Below are 23759 nucleotides of genomic sequence, written 5' to 3'. Positions count from 1 at the left end.
CACCAGTAGTAAAGTTTTATCTGAAAAGGAACTTTGTCATTCTCTCTTTCATAAAAAAATGTACCTCTGCAGTACATACGGTACTACTTAAGCTTAGCAAACATGCCTAGCGCTGAATATCCCTTTGATCCAACACAGGTCTCTTCCATTCCATATATATATTTCTTTTACTGTAATTTGGTAATCAACATTTTTTCCCAATAAATCTGGTTTTCCATGAAATTTCACACTTCAACCTTTTTCTCAATGTCTTTTGAAATCTATTTTCATTAGCATGAAAAAAAAAGACTAGGAACACATATACATGTATCTGTTCATATATTTCACTTACAATTTTCACCAATTCACTTCAAAATGAAGAAAATAACAAGAGTTCATTTTCAATTCATGTTCTTCCACTTTCTATAAATAAATCAATCAGTGAAAATTTTACTTTGTGAAGAGTGTTCAAAAATAACAATACAAAATATGATGCATAATACATACTATATTAATATGTGGTGATATTTCCCTTTAATGAAGATGAAGCCCCCATTCCTTACCTGTTTCCGTGTCTCCATGTCCACAGCTCTCCTAGTCTCATCCCTCATCATCCTCTCCCACTCCCTGGCTGCCTCAGGGGTAGGGGCCTCCCCTTGCTCCATGCGGAGGTAAGCTTGCTGGAGCCTGGCCTCCCCGTCGCGCGACTCCTGCTGGAGCTTCATAGCCTCCGCCTGGGTCATGGAGAGCTCCGAAACAGAGGCCATCATCTTACGGGTGATGTCTTTGATGCGGGCTTGGAGGTCGTTGACCTTTTAGGCAAATGAGGAAAGAGAGGGATTTAAAATAACGGAGAAAATTTTTTATTAAAAAAAAACCCACACGGATGAATAATTTTTTTTTTTGCAGGACAACCCTAATCCAAAGTTTTATTTATCTTTTGCTTGTCACAAGTATATGTCGCCCTAAGCAAGGCACACAACAGATTTTCAACATCTACAAATGTTTCATTTCTTATTCTTGTAAATGCAAATGATAAACATCAAAACTAAACTAAAAGTGTGAAAATGAAAACCCATATTTTATTGTTTATTGTAAAGGCTCTATCCCTTTAATGGGTGAACGCCAAACAGGTTAACAGCAACTCCCATCTTTTAACGTCTTTTGGTCTGATGCGGCCGGGTTTGAACCCCAACCTCGTGGTTGTGAGAATGATTTAATGTCATTCTCAAGGAAGGTTTTTTAAACAAGACCAGACAAAAGATTTTTTGTCCCTGCCTGACTTTCCCTCTCTAAATTCTTATTTATCCGCCCCCCCCAAAAAAAAAAAAAATAATAATAAAAAAAAAAGTCAATTGATCTGAAATGGTGTAATACCTTCTTGGCCAGTTCCAGAGTGTCGTCTTTACCAGCATTGACCCGGTTGTTGACACGGTCAGCTAGCCTGGTCACCTGATCAAAGATGAGGTCTTTCTCCAACAACTGCTCTTCCTTCTCCGCAAGGCGAATCTCCAGCTAAGCAATTGGGGGAAGACAGGATACATTTTGTTAGAAGCAGGCAAGAAAGAAGGGGGCAAAAAGGGCATATGCCCCGTCCTTTTAATGACCATTTGGAGATTGAAATGCTTGTCAAAAAATATTTCAAAAGGAAAGTTTCTCTGATTGTGGTTAACTATGACCTCTTCTTTTTCTTTTCTTTTTTTTTTCTTTTTTGACAGAAATTCTTTGCCCCCCCCCGGTAAATGCTGGATCTGTCCCTGGTTAGACGTAAATCTACCTGTACCAACATCAATATCAAAATCTTTCACACATCTGGTGGATGTTTCATAAAGCTGTTTGTATAGTTACACATGACTTTACATACTCAAGGAACATATGGTGCTAAGTCAGTTACATAGGTATATATCATTCAGCACAAGAAAGGACTAACAGTCTTGCAAAAAGTGACTTGTAACTTATGAACAGCTTTATGAAACACCCAACAGTTTTAGAATCATTCAATCTGGTCATATCTTTATTATATGCTTTGATAGCTAATGTGAATATACATTAATCGTGTGGATAATACCAGTTATTGTCTGTCTATTTATTATTATTATGCTTAAATACCTCATACTTAGACATATTGGCATTTGGTAAATGAATATCATAATTGTTCTCTTATGATGGAGTTGTTCTCAATAAATAACAAGTTCAATTAATGAAAAGAAAAACTATTGTACACAAATTTCTCACCGTATCAAGCCATATAATATGACTGCAGCTACTATGTGTCTACTCTATGATAAATACAATCACGATCTCAACTTACATCTTCGATCTTGTTGTTGAGGTCTTGCGGACTGAGATCCTTTCCATCCAAGAAGCGAACTCTCTTCTCGTCATGAGGGTTCTCCAATTGATGTTCCAGCTCGTTCATTCTATCCTGGCATTGCGCAAGCTGAAAACCAAACAAACCCATGAAAAAAAATCATTTCCTAAATACAATGATACTTTAGTGATACATAATAATAATAATACATAAAATTTCTAGAGTGCACTTTTTCTCAATTAGATGCTAAAGGCACTTCACAGCAAATTACAAAAGAGAGAAAATTTTAAAAAATACATTCCAAGTTCAAACTATTCAAGGATAGCCTTCAATACATAGATAGTTGTCTGTCAAAAAGCACCATCATACAAGTATGTCTTCATATACAAGTATATGAAGACCACTCAAGGTAGACAAGAAAAGTCGCCTTAATGAGACGGTGGTTGTTATGGACAGGTCCTTGTAATACATGTTTTCAATGGGGAATGCTATTGGAAGGAAATCAACCTCGTGGTCTTTACAGATAGTTGGTCCTTCTATTCTATACAGGTGGTCACTGAAGAAGATTTGACTGTATTTAGCTGATTCATTGACAGCAGCGATAAAGGGGAGACTGCATTTTGGAGATCTTGCCCTTGGTCTTGATCCAAGTAATGCGCACACACAGCCAACATGAGATGCTCTACCTTGCAGCATTATGGTGTGGATGTTGTCTTTGAGAGTGTATTGCTGTACACACACTTGGCCAAATTATTTCCAAACACCCCCTAAACAAGTCTTTCTCTGTGTGCAAAATAACCCCCTAAGCAAGTTTTTTGTGGGCTTTATTTACACATTTTGGCCCCTAAACAAGTTGTCGCCAGAATATGACCCCGGGGGAAAAGCTTGGGGAAAAAAACATGCCCTAAATACGTTTGACTCTGCGATTGACCATTGACAAGTCTTTCAAAACTACCCCTTTTTTTTTAAATCGGTGTTTTTGATACCCTTAACGTGTGCACGCGAGGCCTGCGTCCAAAACTGAAAAAAAACCACCCCTTTAAACGCATTTTTTTGGTCACACGTGTGTACAGCAATATATTTGACTGGCCCCTCCCTGGGCACTGAACCACACAGATAAATTCACATTCAAATATACACATTTTTTTTTTTTCAATAGCATTAAACAAAGACACATTGAAGTTTTTTGACATGCACTCATCAGAGCAAAATTTCATGAAAGAACAGAATACTAGAACTACAAAATATAGAAGAGAACCAAAGGAAACAGTGGATGCTGAATGATGGGCTGTGACTGTCTGTCAAGTTATACAAAATTAGGCCTAGTACTCAGCCATTCTGTCAATAAAGGCTAAAATAATGCAAGCACTCTTACAAACTCCTTCAGACAGCAGTAATAATGTCATTACGTCAAACCCCCGTTTGGAGAAAGACCGCAGTTCAGATTGCAAACTGCGGTTCTATACCCCATTTTGCGTTTGTAAATCCCAAAATCATTTCCAAGCCCAGGGGGCCGTTTCATAAAGCTGCTCGTAAGTTAAGAGCGACTTTAAGAACGACTGGTGATCCTTTCTCGCGCGCTAGATCTTCGCCAATGGTGTGTCCCATTTACCGCAAGACAGGATCACCAGTCGCTCTTTATTTACGAACAGCTTTATGAAACACCCGCCTAATCAATCCCGCTAGGACAGGTAATCCACACTGTCTCAATTTTACCTCCACAGGCCAGATTATGAGCGTTGAGCCAAGGACGAAATGATAAACAACAGCTGTGCTATTACGTAAGACTTCTCTGCCTGTAGTAGGACCTTCGGAATGAAATTATTGTATTCGATATTTAATCACGTTTTCAAATGCATATTGTATTCAGAAATCCAATGTTAGTCCATTTTCAAGTTCGAACGAAGAAAATCGACCTCGAAATAAGGAAAGTAAGTGAATTAAAATGACGGCATGCTTTGCTCGGGCTGTTGTGTTATCTTCGGACCGAGGTCAAGAAACATGTGTTTTGATACTTAAATTGCTTGCTTGGGGCAGTTATGGTTTGTCGTACTTGGAGAAGAGAATTGATTGAGGGAAACTGGGGTATAGTGTTTTCAAATGAAAGGTTTTCGTCATGTCATATTAAAATCCCTAGGATTTATTCATCTATTTTTGCATTCACAGGAAAGTTACCCTTTAATGCGTAGGGGTGACCAAATATTGTAGTGGAATTTCTTCTGAAAACATAAGGGATCAAAATTTCAACCTATACAGTATAATACCAGAGATGCCAACCTAAAGGGATGGTTGTCAGGAACAAATGGGAGTTTCTCAGGAACATCCCGCGAAGTAGCATCGTTTATACGCTCAAAAAAAAAACTCAGAAAATGAGTGAACAATGTCTCCGCCTTAATGATTTCGTGATCAGCTGAAATTGATGTAGAGGATTGGAAAAATGTATCGATTCCAGGAGCTTTCTGCAACTTGGCATATTCTTTATGCTTTTTGCTTGAAACATGTCTTCTACAGTCATCGCGTCCTCCGTGTGAAATTGAAACATCCAGTTTGCACGCTGAACAAAAGATGTGGTTTTTTACTCACTTTACTTGGCTTTAAAACTGGCCACACAGCAGAGTATTCCATTTTAAATGTCTGCAATCTCCTTTTTTTGGTAGGCTGTGACTCCATTTCGCCTGCGTCCGTAATTCTTTTGCGCGATTCCATGATGTTAACGATGTGAAACTTTCAACCACCAAGACGAATGCTACTTCGAAGTTTGAACTCGCTACAGTGCAATATGCATGCAATACACGTATATGCAGCGCATTGACGTGCCTAGCATGCAGTAGCACTGCACTAGCAGTTACATGCGATTACCATGTCACACATGTGTTCATGTGTACAGTCAATCGCCATTGACATTGTGCATGCATGAACCGCGGCTTGCACTCCGCACTTCGCTGTGTATTCAGTAGCAGCGCGCGGAGGCGCTTGCAATAGAAATCTCAGTAGAGAAACTCCCATTGGTTTACCGTTGGCCACACACACGCTGCATGCACGATACATGTATACACAATACACGCATATACATGCACAATACACAATACACGCATATATACACATGCACAGCAAAGCAATACACAATACACATGTATTGTAGTTGTTTTTTCCGTAACCTTTTTACTGTTGCCGTAACACCGTAATTGGAGGAATAAAATCGGAACAAATACGGCGAATCCGGAACGGTTGGCATCTCTGTAATACGGCCATTAAGGCAATACAATTCCTGAAACAGTTTACCGGTTTACATGTGAATTTTCAGACTGGCTATTATCTTTTGTTTTTGCAATAATTTCTTCTTGAATTCCTCACCTGGATCTGTAAAGTTGTAAGTTCTTGATCGAGTGCTCTCTTGTTGGGGAGGTTCTGTCTTAGAAGGTTGATGGCTCTCTTCTCCTCAGCAACCTGAAATACAAATGAAAACATCATTACTACCACCAAAACCATCAGACAATACCATCACTATCATCTTCATCACAAACAACAATATCGATACTATCATCATCATCATCATCAATCATCATCATTTTCACCATCATTATTATCACCAAAACCACCAATATCATCATCATTCTCATCTTCATCATCCTCATTTTTATCATCCACTTCTTCAACGTCCTCATCATCACCATCACCACCATCATCATCAGCAGCAGCAGAATCATCAGCATCATCATCTCAATCAGCAACTTCATCATGATCATCATCACAATCCTCATCTTCATCATCAACTTTATCATCATCACCAACTTTATCATCATCAACATCATCATCATCTTCATCATTAACTTTAACATCACCATCATTACCATCATATTCTTCTTCATCATCATCCTCAACATCATCATCGTTCTCCTTCTCCTCCTCTTCATTATCATCACCTTCATCATTACCATCATCATTATAATGATAATCATCTTCATCCTCATTATCATCATCTCCTTTTTTTGCTTTGCCACATTCATTATCATCATCATAATCACCACTGCCACCAATACTGCAGCTACCATCAGCAATACCAGCATCCTCATCAAAATTATAATAAAGGAATTTAACAAACAAAATCTATCAAGCATCACCATGACAACCTACCTGCATCTTCAAGAATCTGATTTCCTCCTCCCTGGTATGGAGATCAACATCACCTCTCCTGATCATATCCTCCTGGATATTGACCTTCTCATAGAAGAGACACACCTCCTCATTACGCTCTATCAGCTGTACACCCCTACATGGACAATGAAAGTGAAGAAACTACTCCAGTCAATCAAGCACACACCATCACTCATGTGATAGTGATATACATCATGGATTTCACAATCAAGATTTCCTTCATTTCACACAACAAAAACATCTCTCATTCAAAATGTCAACTTCTGTCAGACCTCCCGGCCGATTTATCTGTAAAATAGGGATGATAGTTTTCAAAAATAGGAAAGAAACTTTATAAGGAATGTGCAGTATTTAAATTTATCAAGAAATACAAAATCAGATTGAAACAATAGCTAAAAATAGTCAAAAATTAATGTGCTTTTCTCCAAATTCAGAATGGTTAAGGACTGTTCTATCCATGTATGGCTATTGTTACACTTTTAGACAGAGCCCAAATTATGAATACAAAAGCTCATAGATATGCTGCAGCTGTAAAGTGCACACCGAACAAAGTTTGAGGTGATGTCAGTACCTGTCATTGCGATGCTGCACAGCCGTCTCAAACCTCTTCCTCAGCTGTACCATTTGTTCCTCAGCTTGGTTGATCATTAGATTCAGCTTGGCGATATCCAGACGCTGCTGTTCTCGCTTCTCTCTCATCTCTTCCTCTATCCTCTGCTGTTTGGCTAGTTCGTTCCGCAGCTGGTCCCGGAGGACGACGGCGTTCACGTGCTTCAGCCGCTTCTTCTGCAGTTGTCTGTGTGAATCGGAGGAGAAGTGGTTTCATACATGTTAGGACAGTGGTGTACAACACCAATATGATGTCATAAAGATCATATTATGATTGCTATGGTTCGGAGTAACATGAACATGGCAGGAGCTGTTGTTTCAAGCTGAAATGTCAACCTTGCTTGTAAAATTCAGGAAAAGAAAAAACAAATTTCTTTATTGTAGTTCGCTCTAATAATTTATAAGATGGTGTAAAAATTAAATTGCATATGGTCATTTGAACAGAAAACAAACAACAGACTGAATTCAAATTGCCAGTTCTTATAGAAATTAATTTCAATGGAAACATTCATCTCTGATCTGATCTGTCCAATTACCTTTCCTTCTTGTGGCATGATGTTCGGAGGATCTCAATCTCATTCTGAAGGATTTTGATCTTCTCTCTCATCTCCGCTGCCTTCTGGGTGCTGGCCTGGATCAGATTGACACACTTGTTACGCTCGTTCTTGATCACATCATACAACTTGGCAAACTCCCGAAGCCTGTCAGAATACAAAGAAAATCATGAAGAATTCAGTGCAACCCACAAGGAATCAATTGTATTTTCACAAGAGAAATATTATTTGTGATTCTGCCCAAGACAAAGTTCTTGGGACCAGAAACATCTGGGCCCCGTAAAACAAAGATTAGCAATTAATCGCTACATGAAAAGGCCTATCAAGATCATCTTATCATGCGCATTTTGCTCAGTAGACTTACGAGGAACCAATCAGAATTGTTCTTTCAAATTCACGATTAATCGCTAACCTTTATGTTACGGGGCCCTGCTTAACTAAGGCAAATTTTGACTTACAAGATGTTATCAAGCAGGGGTGTGAGTGGCCACAAATAAAAAGATCTGAAAAAAGCTGAAACTTGTAGAAAAAGTCTCAAATAGAAAGAGCTCCCATACTTTTTGTACAGAGGAAAGCCAAAAATAAGCTGAAATTAAGCTGAAAATCAAAACGAAAAAAATCTGAACTCTCACACCCCTGATCAAGACATGTTTGTCATATTCTGGTCTGAAATACTGCTTGAGTTAGTAACTGATTATTCGACTTATTAAAGATCAACTTTTGTAGAGTCTATCTTATGGTATTTTTCTTTGGTGGCAATGATAATACAAGTGAATCCATCAAAGTACACAGAGAAACCACAGAGATTTGTTCAGATCTGTTCAGAGATGATCAGCTTAGAAGAGGTAAAAACACTTGCTCTGCACATCTTTTATGAAATTTGCTTCAACCTTGATTATTTGACTTATGGAAGGTCTACATATGCAAACTAAAGTACTAAACTGTAGAAAACTTGTCTTTAGTTGTGTTCTGAATGCGGATAGCCAGTGAAAAGGGCAATGAGTCTATTGGGAGACCATTCTACAACCTCAATTTACAAGCAGAAAAATATTGATCAACTCAAAAAGCAATATCTGCTAAAAATTGGTTTAAACTGCAGATCAACCAGTCAAGTAAACACCACTATGCCAACAAGATACTGCATACCACATAAGGCTAATGACAAAGACATTTCCAATACTTGAGAGTTGAATAGCAATTGGAAGAAGATGGCTGGCCTTACCTTATCATCATCTCCTGGTATTTCTTCTTGTTGTCAATGATGGAGAGATCTTTAGCCTTGAGGTCGTCCAGCGCTCGGTGGTACCTCATCTCGGCTCTCATATAATCCCTGGCCTTCTGTTCCCTCTCGTCACCCTTGATGGCGGCGAGTCGAGTCAGTTCTACCACCTCTATTCTCAGGTCACTCTGTTCATAAAGCAGTCTCTCCTCCTCGGCAATGCTCTGTTCAACTTTGACCTGTTCAACGGCTGTGAAGGAGTTCTACAATCGAAAAGAAAAAAAAGAAGCTTCTTTAATCTACAAATCAAAGTAGGAAGTCAAGTCTAATCCCTCTTGTAGATTTTTTGTTTCATCTCAAATACTAGTGGCTAAAGCCTGGAGATCATACTCAACATTTTTCTTTTTATCCCTTCCTCTCTTTCTTTAATATTTCTTTCTACCTCCTTTCAGTTTCTTCTGTTTTTCAATATTTATTCTTTCTTTGTTTATGTTTCTTTTCTTTGCTTTCCTTTTTTTTTCTTTCATTCTTGCTTTGTTTCTTTCTTTATAGTTTCTATGTTTATTAATTAATTAATTTATTTATTTATTAATCTATTCATTTACTCATCCATCCATCCATTCATTCATTTTATCTAGTTATTTCTCTCTCTCTTTCTTATGTTCTTCATTACCTTCCTTTCTTTCTGTATTTCCTCTGACATTTCCTCCTCCATCTCTCACTCTCTCTCTCTCCCTTAAATTTGCTTTGTAACTTACCTGATCTGCTAGCAACCTCTTTGTCTTTTCTACTTCAGTTTGTAGTTCTTTCCTCTTTTCAAGCAGAGTGCCATCATTCTTGGGACCACTGTCGGCTTGACCTTTGACCTTGTCAAAAATCGTCTACAACAGAATGGTAACAAAATCAAAATCAGATTGGAGCCCCAAACATGATACCCTTGGGATAATGGTATCACAGTATCCATGTATATTCACCTGAAAGATGTTTAAAAGGCTTTCATGAAAATCACCATATAAGTACCATAAAAGGCACAATAGAGCAAGATAGTAACATAATCAAATTCTATACATAATAAATGAAATAAAGATAATTTCACACCCCCCAAAAAAAAAAAAATAATAATAATAAATGAATAAAAAAATATATATATATAAATGAATATATTTATAAATAAATAGATATACAAACAAATAAAAATATGAATAAATAAAAAATAAGGAAATAAATAAAATACACAAATACATTGCATTTTCTAGATGACATTTCAGTCAACTTGTCCTTGACATGACAAGTTAAAAGGTACTTATCTTATATTGCTGTCCAGAAATCTGAAACAAGTCAATTTTTGACCTACCTGTGTGTGCGCAAGACCCTCGTTGGCTACTTTGAGCTGCAGTTCCGTCTTCTTGAGGTTTCTGAGATCTCTTTCCTTCTCACGAAGCTTTCTAGCATAGATTTCATGCTGGTTCTTCTTCTCCATCTGTACATGCCTCAAGCTCAGGTCCAATGTAGCCCTTCACAGGAAAATTAAATCACAGAGAAATAACTCTTGATTAACTATCAATATAAGGATGTGACACAAATCTCTTAACAGTACCAGTTTCAATTCATCAACTCATTTGACACTCAAGTCATTCGGAAATGTCCAGGAATGATGATACCGAACGATAACCGTACAAAATTTTCTTCACCATCAAAGCACAAGGATAGAGCACAGTAAGCTCTAGAAACATTTACCGGTAATGTGAACGAAAATTCTGTATTTTCATCATTTTATCACAGAGTTAGCCCATGGCCAAAGTTAAAACGGACTTCAGATTGATGCATATTTTTAGACCATGATGTCTTCTTTAAAGCCTAACTCGATTGAGATCAATATCATTTTGAGTTTAATGTGAACTTGTTGTACTCTTGAAAGGTGAGCCTCTGGTGTTTCAACGTCCTCTTTCCTCGTATTCCCTCTTTGCAAATCCCCCTCTTTTCCTCTCTTCTTCTTTTCTTCTCTCTATCATGCCACTCCCAATAATTCTCTCTTACCTTGTGAACCCATCCCCTTTCTATGTTTGCCATATACATCCAATTCATATTTGAAAAATTTATATTACTATTTTTGGGGTGATAATTGCCTATGTTTTTTTTGTGTATATTGTACGCGGAATCCAATTCAGCATTCTGGCTGCCATTAACAGTATTCTTTAAATAGACCATGCAATGACCAAAATGAAATAGAAGAGATAAAGTAAGTCTTACTTGTCACCAAGGTAAACAGCCTCCTTCTCTTTCTGATACTCGTAATCCTTCATACAAGCATCAAACTTGCGTTGCTGTTCATCCAGAGCATTCTGGGCCCTGGCCTTGTCCCTCTCTAACTGGAACTTATCATCCGTCCTGCCTTGAAGGGAGGCTAGGAGGTCCTGAAGATGGGCCGCTAGGTCCGCGTAGTTCTCGTCCTTCTCCGCCCGCTGTCGCTCCACCTCACTGGGGAGGGAAAAATAACATTGAGAAACATTTAAGTTTAGCACTGACCTTATACAAATACAATTGACAAACACATAGCTTTGCAGTCCATATTCCATATTTGAAATCTTGTTCTGACAAGCCCAGCTTCTTCAAGTCTCCTCTTTCTACCAGGAGTTCTCTTTTAAGTAATTTTAACTGAATCCTATTTCCTCATACGTGATGTCATGCGTCACATTGTCACATGTCAGGTGATGTGCATGTCACCACTTCAATCTACATTTGTTATAATGACAATCCACATACCATGCTACCTAATTTTTAAATGTGATGTACAAAATATTCGTGAAAGGGAAAAATAAATGAACTAGGAACTATGAATGAACTACCACAAAAAAAAATCCATTAAAAATGCACATTCACATTTTTTGATAAATAATGCCGATTACCCAGTGCCAAATCAAGTTCTAGATCATGTTTAACTAATTCCTTCATTAAGCAAAGTTAAGATGACCTGCACTATTCAACATTGTGAAATAGTATGATTTTACAAGGCATCAAGAGATATTTTTTCCACCATCCCACAGAATTATACATATCATACCACAAAAATTTTATCTCACCTCCAAATAATGCACATACATATATACTATGCTATGTTAAAATCTCCATCATTCAGCATTGAATCATTCATGGTAAGATGTTTGACTGGTATATTCTCAATAATATATGATTTTCTAAAATCTCTCAATATTTAACCATTATCAGGTTGTTCTCTTACTTTTTAGCTTTGTTCATCTTATCCATCTCCTTAATGAGTTGTCCTGGGAGAGAGTGTACTGCCACCAAATCTTCTTTCAGTTTCTCTTGGGTTTCAACCTACAAAGACAGTATCAATAATTATATTATATTGGATGGCTCAAAATGGAATACCAGAAATATTCCAAGAGTTTGGAAAAATATTCCACGAATCGCAGATGAGTGGAATATTGGCCCTAACGAGTGGAATATTTCTGGTATTTCATGAAATAAAGCCATCCAATATAATTATTATCATCTATCCCACCCCCCCCCCAAAAAACAAAATAGGGAGCAATTTGATTTAACAAGTCATATCATTTATCACATGCCATTATCACTTCATAGGATCAAATTTGGTCGTTGACATGCGACTTGCATGTAGTTCATTATGACGTCATTGAGCGTGGTTGTGCTATATGCTGCGCATCGCATTGCTTTCATTGTTGTACGCGTATATTTCACGCATTCGCGCACGCGCCCTAAACTGTTGAATATGCTCTCATATTCAATAGCAAATGTTGTACAGGAGCCTATGGGATATTCGTCGGATTTCGGTCCTTGTTAGGGATACGCTCTGGTACTGCACGGGCAATTGATGCAGACCAAAATACGCGTTTTTAATGCATCGCTAAAAAACACTCTATATAGATGATAATATGTAATATTTACATATATACAGTGCTTTATACAAATGTTTCCAGGCTCTGCATATATTCATTACCCCAGTGTTAGGGTAATGCCAATGCTGCTCTTTGACATTCAAGGAATATATTCCTGTTGGGCATCCATTACCTCACCTGGGTGGAGTGTGGCAAATGTGCAAAAGGACATTGGAGCTGAGGCTCCTTAATCAAATGAAAGGATCATTAGCCATTCCTAAAATCATGCATAACTTCCGAACTACTTTATGAAACGCCCCCCCCCCTCCAGGAGTGTTCCATAGAGCATCTTGTTAGTGATTTTCACTGATTAATTTGCTCTGAGCCAATCAGATGCAAGGATTTTAGTAGCTTATAACAATAGTCAATGAATGACCATTTGTTTCATGCAAAGCTCCCCATGTCTCATCTAAAGAGTTGGAGGTTTTTTTTTTTTATTTCATCCAACTTGCTCTGTAATGGGCTGGTACAAACCAATCTTCCATTAGATTGCCACAGTGATTCTCCGATCATTCTTTCCTTAGCTCGTCAAGCCCCCCTTTTCTCTCCTCACCTCACCCTCGAGCTCCTTCAACTCCAGATCAATCTGTCTGTTGCGCATGGCAAGTTCCTCCTTGAGATTCTTGGCCTCCAGCTTGCGCTGTCCAATCTCTTGCCGAAGTTCATCCACATTCTTGTTGAGCTCCTTCGTTCTCTTCTCTATCTCTTCTTTCTTAGGAAGCCTGTCATACTCTCGTTCCAACATTCTCTTTTCTTCCTGGAGGCTGCGATGAAAATGAAAAAAAAAAACATTTTATATCATTTCTGGTGTAAACAAGACACTTTGCCACCCCCCATATTGGTTCTGTTGTTACTGTTGCTGGGGAAAGTTCTTGGGGGAAGTTTAGACATGATACTGTCATTCATTTGTGACTTTGTAAAGTTAAAGGATGACAATAAAGAAAATAGGAAACAATTTTCATATGAAATCAACAAATACCATTTGCATTAATAATTATGAAAGTGAAGTGTGGTTTTCAAATATTTCAAGTTGAATATATTGATTCTCGCAGGTAAACACTGCTTCAACCTACTCATTGCCACTGTTCTTTAAAATAACATGCACATTTACACTATGACTACATAAGATGGCATACCTTTCGATTTTGAATTCATACTGGTAGTTCCTCTCCTCTGCTTGGTCAATCTCATTATTGTGCTTGAGCAGTTTGGCCCTCAGCTTACTATTCTCTGTGTTGGAGCTGTCTGGAAAATTATCGGCTTTCTCTAGCTCTACTGTCTGTTTCTCAAGGACCTGTGTAGCTTCTTTTGCCGTTTGCAGAAGACCCAGTTCTGATTCCCGTGTTCTGCAGACATATTAAGCAATTTATCAATATATATATATAACAGGGTCCCATCTTACAAAGAGTTGCAACTGATTCAATCAATCTCAACTATATGGAAATCCATCAGTGTCATAATTTTAAAACCAATATTTTTAACGTAGCTCTTTTGTAAACAAAGAGAAGCACACCAAAGTGTCAAGACAACGATGAATGTATGAGTATACATCATATCTACAAAACATTTTGAACAAACATGCATTTTAGATGTTTGCGTGCCTGGCTTTCCATAGTTGTGGTTGATCAGTTTAATCATATCTCTCTGTAAGGAGAGGGCCCAGATGTTTTGGACAGGTGGACATCGTCCACAGACTGGGTGATTTCAAATTCAGTCTTATCTTTCAGTGTTTGGTGTTGGCAGAGTTTTCACCGTCAGCAGAGTACCAAATTTGTATTGAAATGAAGTTGGTCCTGGGATGAATCTCACTAGGCGTTGAGCTGTCAATAGTGTGATTTGAATTAGTTTTGTAAGCTCAGATTTGGCGCTTTGAATATTGGAAGGCAATCTCCCAGTACCAACATCAACCTTGAATCACCAACTGTGATAGATGAAGCCAATGGTTCTCATTCAGAAGTAAAATGGAAGCATTGTGACATATACACAGGTACCGACACTCCCCATTCACTTGTTTGTTTTTCATCAAATTACAACTCTAAAATATTTCTTTCAAGAAGAAACAATAATTTTTCTTAAAAGATCAATTTAATCAATGTTAAATTTATATTTAAAAGCACTGTATACTTACTAGCTTACGTGTGTCAACATGATACAATTGCTAAAATACTTTCTGAGGAAATAATGACTAAAAATGTTTTTTACAAGGTTGAATGGTAATATTCAGCACAACACTTTTACTTACCTGCCAAGTGTCTTATGTAATTCAGTATATTTGGCTTTCAGCTGAGCTACCCTGGTACCAGTCAATTTTCCCTCTTGGAAAAGCTGTGAGATAGAAACATAAACATTTCAGTTTTCAGTACCCCACATACATGTATATAATACTAATACAGTGGACATTCAAGTAATTCCTTAATACCAGGTACCGTAAGTAACGGTGTATTAACCTCACCCGTGTATTAACCGCACCCCCAACTTTGGACTAAAAAATAAATTTAAAAAAAAAATCCTTCTCACATTTACATGCATATTTGAGGTACGAAGAAACAAAAACTAAGTTAAAGATTTCAAAGTATTCAAAGAGATTACCGGTATGCGGAAATCTGCTGTTCTTGATCAATTCATCTACAAAATAAAGAAATTGGCATTTTTTCCAGTTGTTTTACGGCTTCGTGCCGTCTCTCTCATACGTGGTGCATGGTGTACATGGTATCTTATGAAAAGCAAACGGGAAAGAAAAAAATAAGCTGGCGCGAAACGGGACTTTGAGGGGTTAAAATGAATAGCGCCAGCTTAAGTCACACTAAAACCACAATACAACGCAAGCTAGCTCTCGGCTCTTGCTCAGCTGTGACAAATTATTACCGAGAATGCTTGGCGTCTCTTTGAACTTAGCCAGGGAACTTCGCTGCTTTGAATCGAGAATAAAGTCGAAATTAGTGTCATGAAGGTGGGTGCATTTGTTATGGACACTATTTGATTAAGATCGTAATAATCGCTCCCCATTACCCGCGGCTCATACCCCTCTAAACGACATTGCCCTGGGCGGCTACGCCCGGCCACTCGATGTGTTGTGAACCAGCAGACTTCTTACATGTTCGGGAGGGTTTACGCGGGTGGGCTCAGACCCGTCACCGTGGATAAACCGCACCCCCGACTTTTGCTTATATCCCGCCGAGAAAAAGGTGCGGTTAATACACCGTTACTTACGGTAACCATTTAAAAAAATGTGGGTGGAGGGTGGCAAATGTAGATACCGTAAATGATTTACCAAGGGACTCAAGAGCTGCAGAGACTTATCCATTGAGCCACAACACATTGAAACTGTGTGCAAAACTAAGTTTAGTCAAAATGAATGTGGTCTAGGGTGACAAGTGATTTTTAAAGTAGGTTCCGTACATATTACACAAGGCAAGGTGTTATAAAATGGTACTCGGCCAATATGCTACTTTAGGAGTTGAGATTGCAACATTTATGTGTGGAATAATAAATTAATCCAATGGCAGGGGTAAAAAAAAATGTTAAAGGTACTGTAATTGAAACTTAATAGAAAAGGGCAAGTGTTTTATGATTACTATAATAATTATCCTGAAATACTATCCTTAATTTGTTTGATGAACAATCGTGATTTATACATTGTTATTCATTGTCTAAAATGTGTTTTGCATTATTATCTGATCTCTTGAGGAAAAATAAATGAAACTAAAACTGAAATGAAGAGACTTTGTTAAATCCTAGATCAGGGGAAAATAACCAGATGAGAAGTAAACCATATACCATGTATATTAAGCTATGTGCCTTTCATGTATAGAGAAATATCATCAACAGAAACATTCCGGTCCCAACTGAAAACTTATTTGATCCTCTCCCATTAACAGTTTAATAGTGTGTTTTATTCAGGAGAATTCACAATTCTATCCTTTGTTTCCTATTATTATTTTTGTGTATGTTTATTTTATTGAAGCACCATGAGCATCGAAAGGCGGACCCGTGCGCTTTATAAGAAGCCATCATTATTATTATTATAATACTATTATTATTAATAAGACTCAAAATGTTGGTATCTAAAGTTACCTCATCTAGACATTGGAAGGCTGGACTTGCTGATACTTCAACCTGGCCTTCCTCCTGGAGGATGACCTTAGGGGCCAGAGGGGCGATGGCTGGTTCATACAACTCATCACCGTTATGATGGTGGTCTGGGCTACTCATTATGATGTCTCAGATTTATCTGGAAGAAAATATGGGAATAGATATTCATTCAAAAATTTAGTTTCCAAGGACTTTAGAAGGGTAAGATGAAAACATGTCACTGTGACCATGACCTTTTGACCTCAAAATCGTTAGGCTTCCTGGGATCCATGCTAGTATCATACACCTAGGTTAAGTTAAACATTGTATTTTGGGGGTAAATCAGGCATTGTTACATATTAACAAAACAAGTGGAATGCCTCTGGCCGTCTCACCTGCATCACGCGATTCAATATAGCAGCAGTGCTGATTTTGAAAACTACTATAACTCCCACAAGATGTTCAGTGATACTTGGTTACTCTTATTTCCACGTTTTATGAACTAGACCAATACACTTATAGAGATATGATGGCAATTCAACAAATACCCCCAACGTGGCCAAAGTTCTTTGACCTTACATGACCTTTGACCTTGATCATGTGACCTGAAACTCGCACAGGATGTTCAGTGATACTTGATTACTATTATGTCCAAGTTTTATGAACTAGACCAACACACTTTCAAATTTATGGCTGTAATTCAACAAATACCCCAATTTGGCCAAAGTTCATTGACCCTAAATGACCTTTGACCTTGATCATGTGACCTGAAACTTGCACAGGATGTTCAGTAATACTTGATTACTATTATGTCCAAGTTTCATGAATCAGATCCATAAACTTTCAAAGTTATGATGGTAATTCCACAGATACCCCCAATTCGGCCAAAGTTCATTGACCCTAAATGACCTTTGACCTTGGTCATGTGACGTGAAACTCATGCAGGATGTTCAGTGATACTTGATTAACCTTATGTATAAGTTTCATGAACTAGGTCCATATATTTTCTAAGTTATGATGACATTTCAAAAACTTAACCTTAGGTTAAGATTTTGATGTTGATTCCCCCAACATGGTCTAAGTTCATTGACCCTAAATGACCTTTGACCTTAGTCATGTGACATGAAACTCAGGCAGGATGTTCAGTAATACTTGATTAACCTTATGGCCAAGTTTCATGAACTAGGTTCATATACTTTCTAAGTTATGCTGTCATTTCAAAAACTTAACCTCAGGTTAAGATTTGGTGTTGACGCCGCCGTCGCCGCCGCCGCCGCCGCCGCCGCCGCCGCCGCCGCCGCCGCCGCCGTCGCCGTCGGAAAAGCGGCGCCTATAGTCTCACTCTGCTATGCAGGTGAGACAAAAACTGCGATGTGAAATTTTGTCTTAAAAGATGATCGTACAAATTATTCTAGTTATATATCATTGGAAAGGTCTCACTTTAGAGATTGAAATATTTTCTTAGAGGGTGTAAAGTTTTTCTAATTCTAAGATTTATTGTGAAGTACACTTTTTTCACAATTTTCCACATATTTTGACCTTTAAAGTTTAACTTCTTATGACATTACCCTATGCCTTTTCTGATTGCATTTTTTTTTATTCCTCAGACAATTTCCTTCCAGAATATATACTTTTATGGGTATAGGAGTCAAACATAAGAAATATATCAAATTGTATAAAACGGTGCAATTTTGGGGGGAAATTTGAGTTGTAACAGAAATGAGCCTAACTTAAAACACATGGCCTCAAGAGCCAAGTTATAATATACATGTAATGAATAGACCCTAGCTGTAATGGAAACTGACAGTGTCAAAAAATCAAGCAATTGTCAAAAAGAAAAAGAGAGAAATAAGCCAAACATTGCCAACCTTATTTTGCCACACAGGGATTAGTAACAGAGAACAAGGTTAGATCTATATCATAACCTTGTCCATTGAAAGAGTGCCGAAAAGAAAATCTTCCCACAAGACGTCACACTCAGTCACACACAGTAAAGGCGCTGGTCACTCATTCAATGAACAAGGTTATGATATAACCTTGGTTATGATATAACACTGGTCAGAAAATTGGGATCGACCCAGTTTTCAAAGATTTCTCCACACAAGAAATCTTAGAAAGTTCCTTCTCCTGTCAAGTGCCGACACCAATCAAGTGCGCTAGTCAATGTAAACATATCAGGTTTCATGTAACAAGATTATTGGAAGACAGCTAGTATATGGTGAACTGGAGGGAATTGAGGTCATTGAACCTATTTTTAGCACTCTCAATGCAAGTAATTGCCGTCTATGTCCCGCAGGGGTAAGTGAAAAAAAAACTGTCCCTATGCAAGGACAATCTCAAATTATCAAAACATGATGTGTCTTGCTTTATGAGGATATCCTTGTTTTCTGGGACAATCCCAATTTTTGGACCAGCCCCTCTTCTGTTCTGACAGTCACATCGACACCGTTCTCACTACCTTCTTAAAAATAGTTTAACGTGTAGTGAGAATGGTCGAAGTGATCTTCCAAACCAGTTCGGAAAACCACCTCACGATATAGTTTTTAAGATCGCTCTGCCTCTTTAAATTGGTTCAGCGTGAGGACATAACTGTTCTTCGGGAAGCGATCTTCGCACATTTTGAGCACGCTACTCTAAACGACAGGTGTAGAATTACATGAAGTGATTTTGAAAACCACTTTCGTGTGATCAAGTGGGAAGTCTAGCATTAAGTGATCTTCCAAACTGGTTTCCTTAATCAGGGGCCTGTTGCATGACGAGATGAGCAATACGTAGGAACGTCCTAGGACCATTCTTCCGAGATAGGAAGATTGGCGACAAATCAGCGCTTTCCGTTTCACGAAGGCAATTTTGTCTTCCAAGTCCGCGACATCATTTGATATCGATAGTATCGGAAAAATATTTAGTCTTCATCGTCACCTGAACCTTTTATTTCGGAATGTCGACTTTTCATAAAATCATATATTTCAATAAAAGGAGATCAAATAATGTTTTATTTATTACTGATTGTAGAATTGATGTATGGAGCTTACTTTATGAGGTAAAAAGAAAAAAAAAAGATTCACAAACATGACTGGATAAAATCGAAATTTTAATTATTTCCCTTATTTAGAACACGGTGTCCTTTTAGAGACACCTTTCATTGATATTTCAATGAAAGAGACCCTTGTCCGACATAAAAATTTATTTAACTAAGTAATTTTGACATTTTATTAATTAAATATTCTGTATTTTTATAGAATGCTTATATATAATGATAATTTTGCAAATTATGCGTTATGTTATTTGTTGAGGTAAAAATAGGGTTTGAATGGAGTAAACAAAATCAACAGTGTCTGATTGTATGAGACTAAAAAGGAAAATATGAGAGGCTGCGTGTGAAAAATCTAATTTACTTATTTTATTTGTCAGATATAACGCAAGAAATACAAATATGTGAGTGTTTAGAGTATAAACATACCTCAGTTGCATGATGAGTAACCGAAGACAAGAAAATATGAAAATTGATGCAAACATATCAAGGTGGATAAAGTGTTTTACAATAATAATTAAAACACAAAAAAGGTGTGAATCAATCCACAATGGAAAAAAATACTATTTACAGAAATAGTGCTAAAAATGACAACGATCATAAACGTTGGTCATATTTAAAGTTGAACGCTTAATTTATGGAAGTTTATATAAGAATATAAGGTTTAAGAATATAAAAAATATATATGTTAAACATTTCAAAGTTAAGGAGTAGAGACTACATTACTGCTTTGACATGACATAGGGGCCAAAAGGGGCCTGCCTACCCAACGAAATGCCCCTCTTCGTATGGACTTTCCATAATCTTTTCTTTAATGAACTTATCTTCATTTGTAATGATTGTGATGGATTCGTAAGCTATAGGCCTAATCTGTATCTTAAATTCAATTAGCTATTTTGTTACTGCAGATTTTTTTTTGTTTCCCTGTTTCACATCTCAAGTTATTTTCATTGATTAAAATTAATCTCAGCAATAAAAAATATAATGAAAATGAAAATGAAATAAAAATAAATAAATGATTTAGCATGTTTGACATCTTAATCTTATTGTATCGTGTGTTTTTTTTGCTGAACGTTATAAACACAATTTTTACCTTACTTACCTTACATCATTTATTTTAAAGAAATTTGTTTTCATGCTGTTTATCTATAATGAGAAAGCATGAGGGGTCAGAGAGATAGTGCCGCCCATTTCGATATTTCAAGTTTTTTTTTTTTATGGAAAAGGGGTGGCGATAAGACGGAGGGAGAATAAAAGGAAACATATTGAAAAAATATTGGGGCCTAGATCACCCCCGGACATACCCCGGAGAAGTTAAAATGAAATCCATTTTTGGTTGTCTTGCCATGCAAAAAGACGACCTGAAATTGATGACAACTAGCCCCCATATTAAAAAAATAACTTGGCGCCATCCCAGATAAAATGCATCAGAGTGCAACCCCCCAAAATATATAAAGGTGATATGTCAGTGTGGCTTGCCGTAAACGCATTTTCTCTCAATGCAGACAGTGGCGGGCGGTGTGCAAATAAGATCATGCCTACGTAGGACATGTCTGGAGGTGTCTTTCCAAGGACCATTCTTCGTATCGCCCAAATCGGCTTTGTGAAACAGTTGAGCGATATCTCGTTCTTACGTAGAACGGTTCTACGAAAGACCATTTCCTGCAACAGGCCCGTTTCCAGTAAACTAGTTTTAGAAAGCGTAAGACCCAAAAATTGGTAGGTATGTGCCGCAGGCTAGACAAAAACCGGGGGCCTTGGAGCGAACTTATTACAAAAAGGAGGGTCCTCGGAACGGGCTTCAGAACTACAAAATATATAATTTATTATACAATTCATTACGTGATTATAAATAATTAGTATAATACTGCTAATTATTTATAATCATGTAATAAATTTTAGTATTTGTGAAATAATAATTTTTATCTAACAAGTGGAATGCCTCTGGCCGTCTCACCTGCATCACGCGATTCAATATAGCAGCAGTGCTGATTTTGAAAACTACTATAACTCCCACAAGATGTTCAGTGATACTTGGTTACTCTTATTTCCACGTTTTATGAACTAGACCAATACACTTATAGAGATATGATGGCAATTCAACAAATACCCCCAACGTGGCCAAAGTTCTTTGACCTTACATGACCTTTGACCTTGATCATGTGACCTGAAACTTGCACAGGATGTTCAGTGATACTTGATTACTATTATGTCCAAGTTTTATGAACTAGACCAACACACTTTCAAATTTATGGCTGTAATTCAACAAATACCCCAATTTGGTCAAAGTTCATTGACCCTAAATGACCTTTGGCCTTGATCATGTGACCTGAAACTTGCACAGGATGTTCAGTAATACTTGATTACTATTATGTCCAAGTTTCATGAATCAGATCCATAAATTTTCAAAGTTATGATGGTAATTCAACAGATACCCCCAATTCGGCCAAAGTTCATTGACCCTAAATGACCTTTGACCTTGGTCATGTGATGTGAAACTCATGCAGGATGTTCAGTGATACTTGATTAACCTTATGTATAAGTTTCATGAACTAGGTCCATATATTTTCTAAGTTATGATGACATTTCAAAAACTTAACCTTAGGTTAAGATTTTGATGTTGATTCCCCCAACATGGTCTAAGTTCATTGACCCTAAATGACCTTTGACCTTGGTCATGTGACATGAAACTCAGGCAGGATGTTCAGTAATACTTGATTAACCTTATGGCCAAGTTTCATGAACTAGGTCCATATACTTTCTAAGTTATGCTGTCATTTCAAAAACTTAACCTCAGGTTAAGATTTGGTGTTGACGCCGCCGCCGCCGTCGGAAAAGCGGCGCCTATAGTCTCACTCTGCTATGCAGGTGAGACAAAAATTGTTCTTCAAAACGGCATAGCTAATCGGATGTACGTCATACATAAGCGGTTAAGGGTCGACGCTATTGTATTTGCGTTGTGTACATGTAGATCGAGGGATCTACACGACATCAGTCTGGTAAGAAACCTTCATTTTTAAACATTTTTAGGGACCATTTTTTAAAACCTTCCTACGCATTAGGCGTAGGAAGGTGTAGAAATAAATAAAATCAACCTATTTTACGTGATTCTTTTATGAAAAGATGGATTTCCTAGGGAAATCCATCTTTGTTTAGCGAATAATGCTACTTTTTCTCTTTTTTTTCTGTCGGGTCCCGATGCGTGAGAAAAATGGGTGCCATGCTTGAGATCGTGAGACGGACCCTGAATGCGCGAGTCTCACGCACAATGCGTGAGACTTGGTAGCTCTGTAATATATGTCAAAGGATTTTTAAAACGACATCATCATGGAGTCCTCAAGACTATCACTCAGTATCACTGCACTCCTCACTCAGTCAGTGACTGAGTGAGTCTCAGACTCTCTTCAGACTTCACTTCAGTCTCACTTTTGACTTCAATCTTTTCTCAGTCTCAGACAGTCTCATCTTACTCTCATTTCCCTCAATACTCGGACCCTTGGTTTATGAAGTTACTTATGATCTATCCTGATTCTCAGAAAACAGATTCAGACTCAAAGCTAGAGTAGAGAAAGCATCTAATTCTAAACAAACTAAACTCGGGCCGAGGCCCTAGCGGCCACACGTACCGTCGCAGTCGACAGCAGGCGCAGGCCGTTAGTCTCGGCCAGTTGACAACGCAGTTACCGCTCCTAATCCCAATTCACTTCCAGAGGAAAATGTCTTAAATTACCTTACTGTCTAATATCTGTCAGTGGAAGACGAGGAAACCCTTCATTGATATTCCAAATCACTTGGAAAGACATTTCACTATTTCATCACATAACGGGCAGAAACATCATGGATTTATTTATGAATATCTTCCCTCACAGTCACACAAAATAGTTAATGTAGTTTCTATGGACAAAGTGCGCAT

General features: G+C 37.7%; 1 protein-coding gene across 2 annotated transcripts in view; it reads right to left on the bottom strand.

The window, feature by feature from the left end:
• LOC129257948 (coiled-coil domain-containing protein 146-like) overlaps positions 1–23759 on the bottom strand; it is a 27913-nt gene extending 4154 nt beyond the window's left edge. The window contains exons 1-17 of one of the 2 annotated variants that reach the window (XM_054896389.2): positions 23577–23759; positions 16819–16975; positions 14987–15069; positions 13881–14090; positions 13298–13508; positions 12066–12163; positions 11078–11305; positions 10182–10341; positions 9586–9708; positions 8831–9090; positions 7591–7755; positions 7017–7241; positions 6425–6560; positions 5645–5737; positions 2291–2419; positions 1357–1494; positions 543–791 (exon numbers count right to left, since the gene is read on the bottom strand). In XM_054896389.2, the coding sequence (XP_054752364.1) occupies positions 543–791; positions 1357–1494; positions 2291–2419; positions 5645–5737; positions 6425–6560; positions 7017–7241; positions 7591–7755; positions 8831–9090; positions 9586–9708; positions 10182–10341; positions 11078–11305; positions 12066–12163; positions 13298–13508; positions 13881–14090; positions 14987–15069; positions 16819–16956 (2646 nt within the window). In that variant the 5' untranslated portion in view covers positions 16957–16975; positions 23577–23759. The remainder of the gene's footprint in view (positions 1–542; positions 792–1356; positions 1495–2290; positions 2420–5644; positions 5738–6424; positions 6561–7016; positions 7242–7590; positions 7756–8830; positions 9091–9585; positions 9709–10181; positions 10342–11077; positions 11306–12065; positions 12164–13297; positions 13509–13880; positions 14091–14986; positions 15070–16818; positions 16976–23576) is intronic. The other variant, XM_054896388.2, reaches the window with a different exon arrangement.

This window comes from Lytechinus pictus, chromosome 3 (assembly GCF_037042905.1).
Source record: "Lytechinus pictus isolate F3 Inbred chromosome 3, Lp3.0, whole genome shotgun sequence".
NCBI classification, from domain to species: Eukaryota; Metazoa; Echinodermata; class Echinoidea; order Temnopleuroida; family Toxopneustidae; genus Lytechinus; species Lytechinus pictus.
This window is presented reverse-complemented; position numbering and strand designations above follow the sequence as displayed.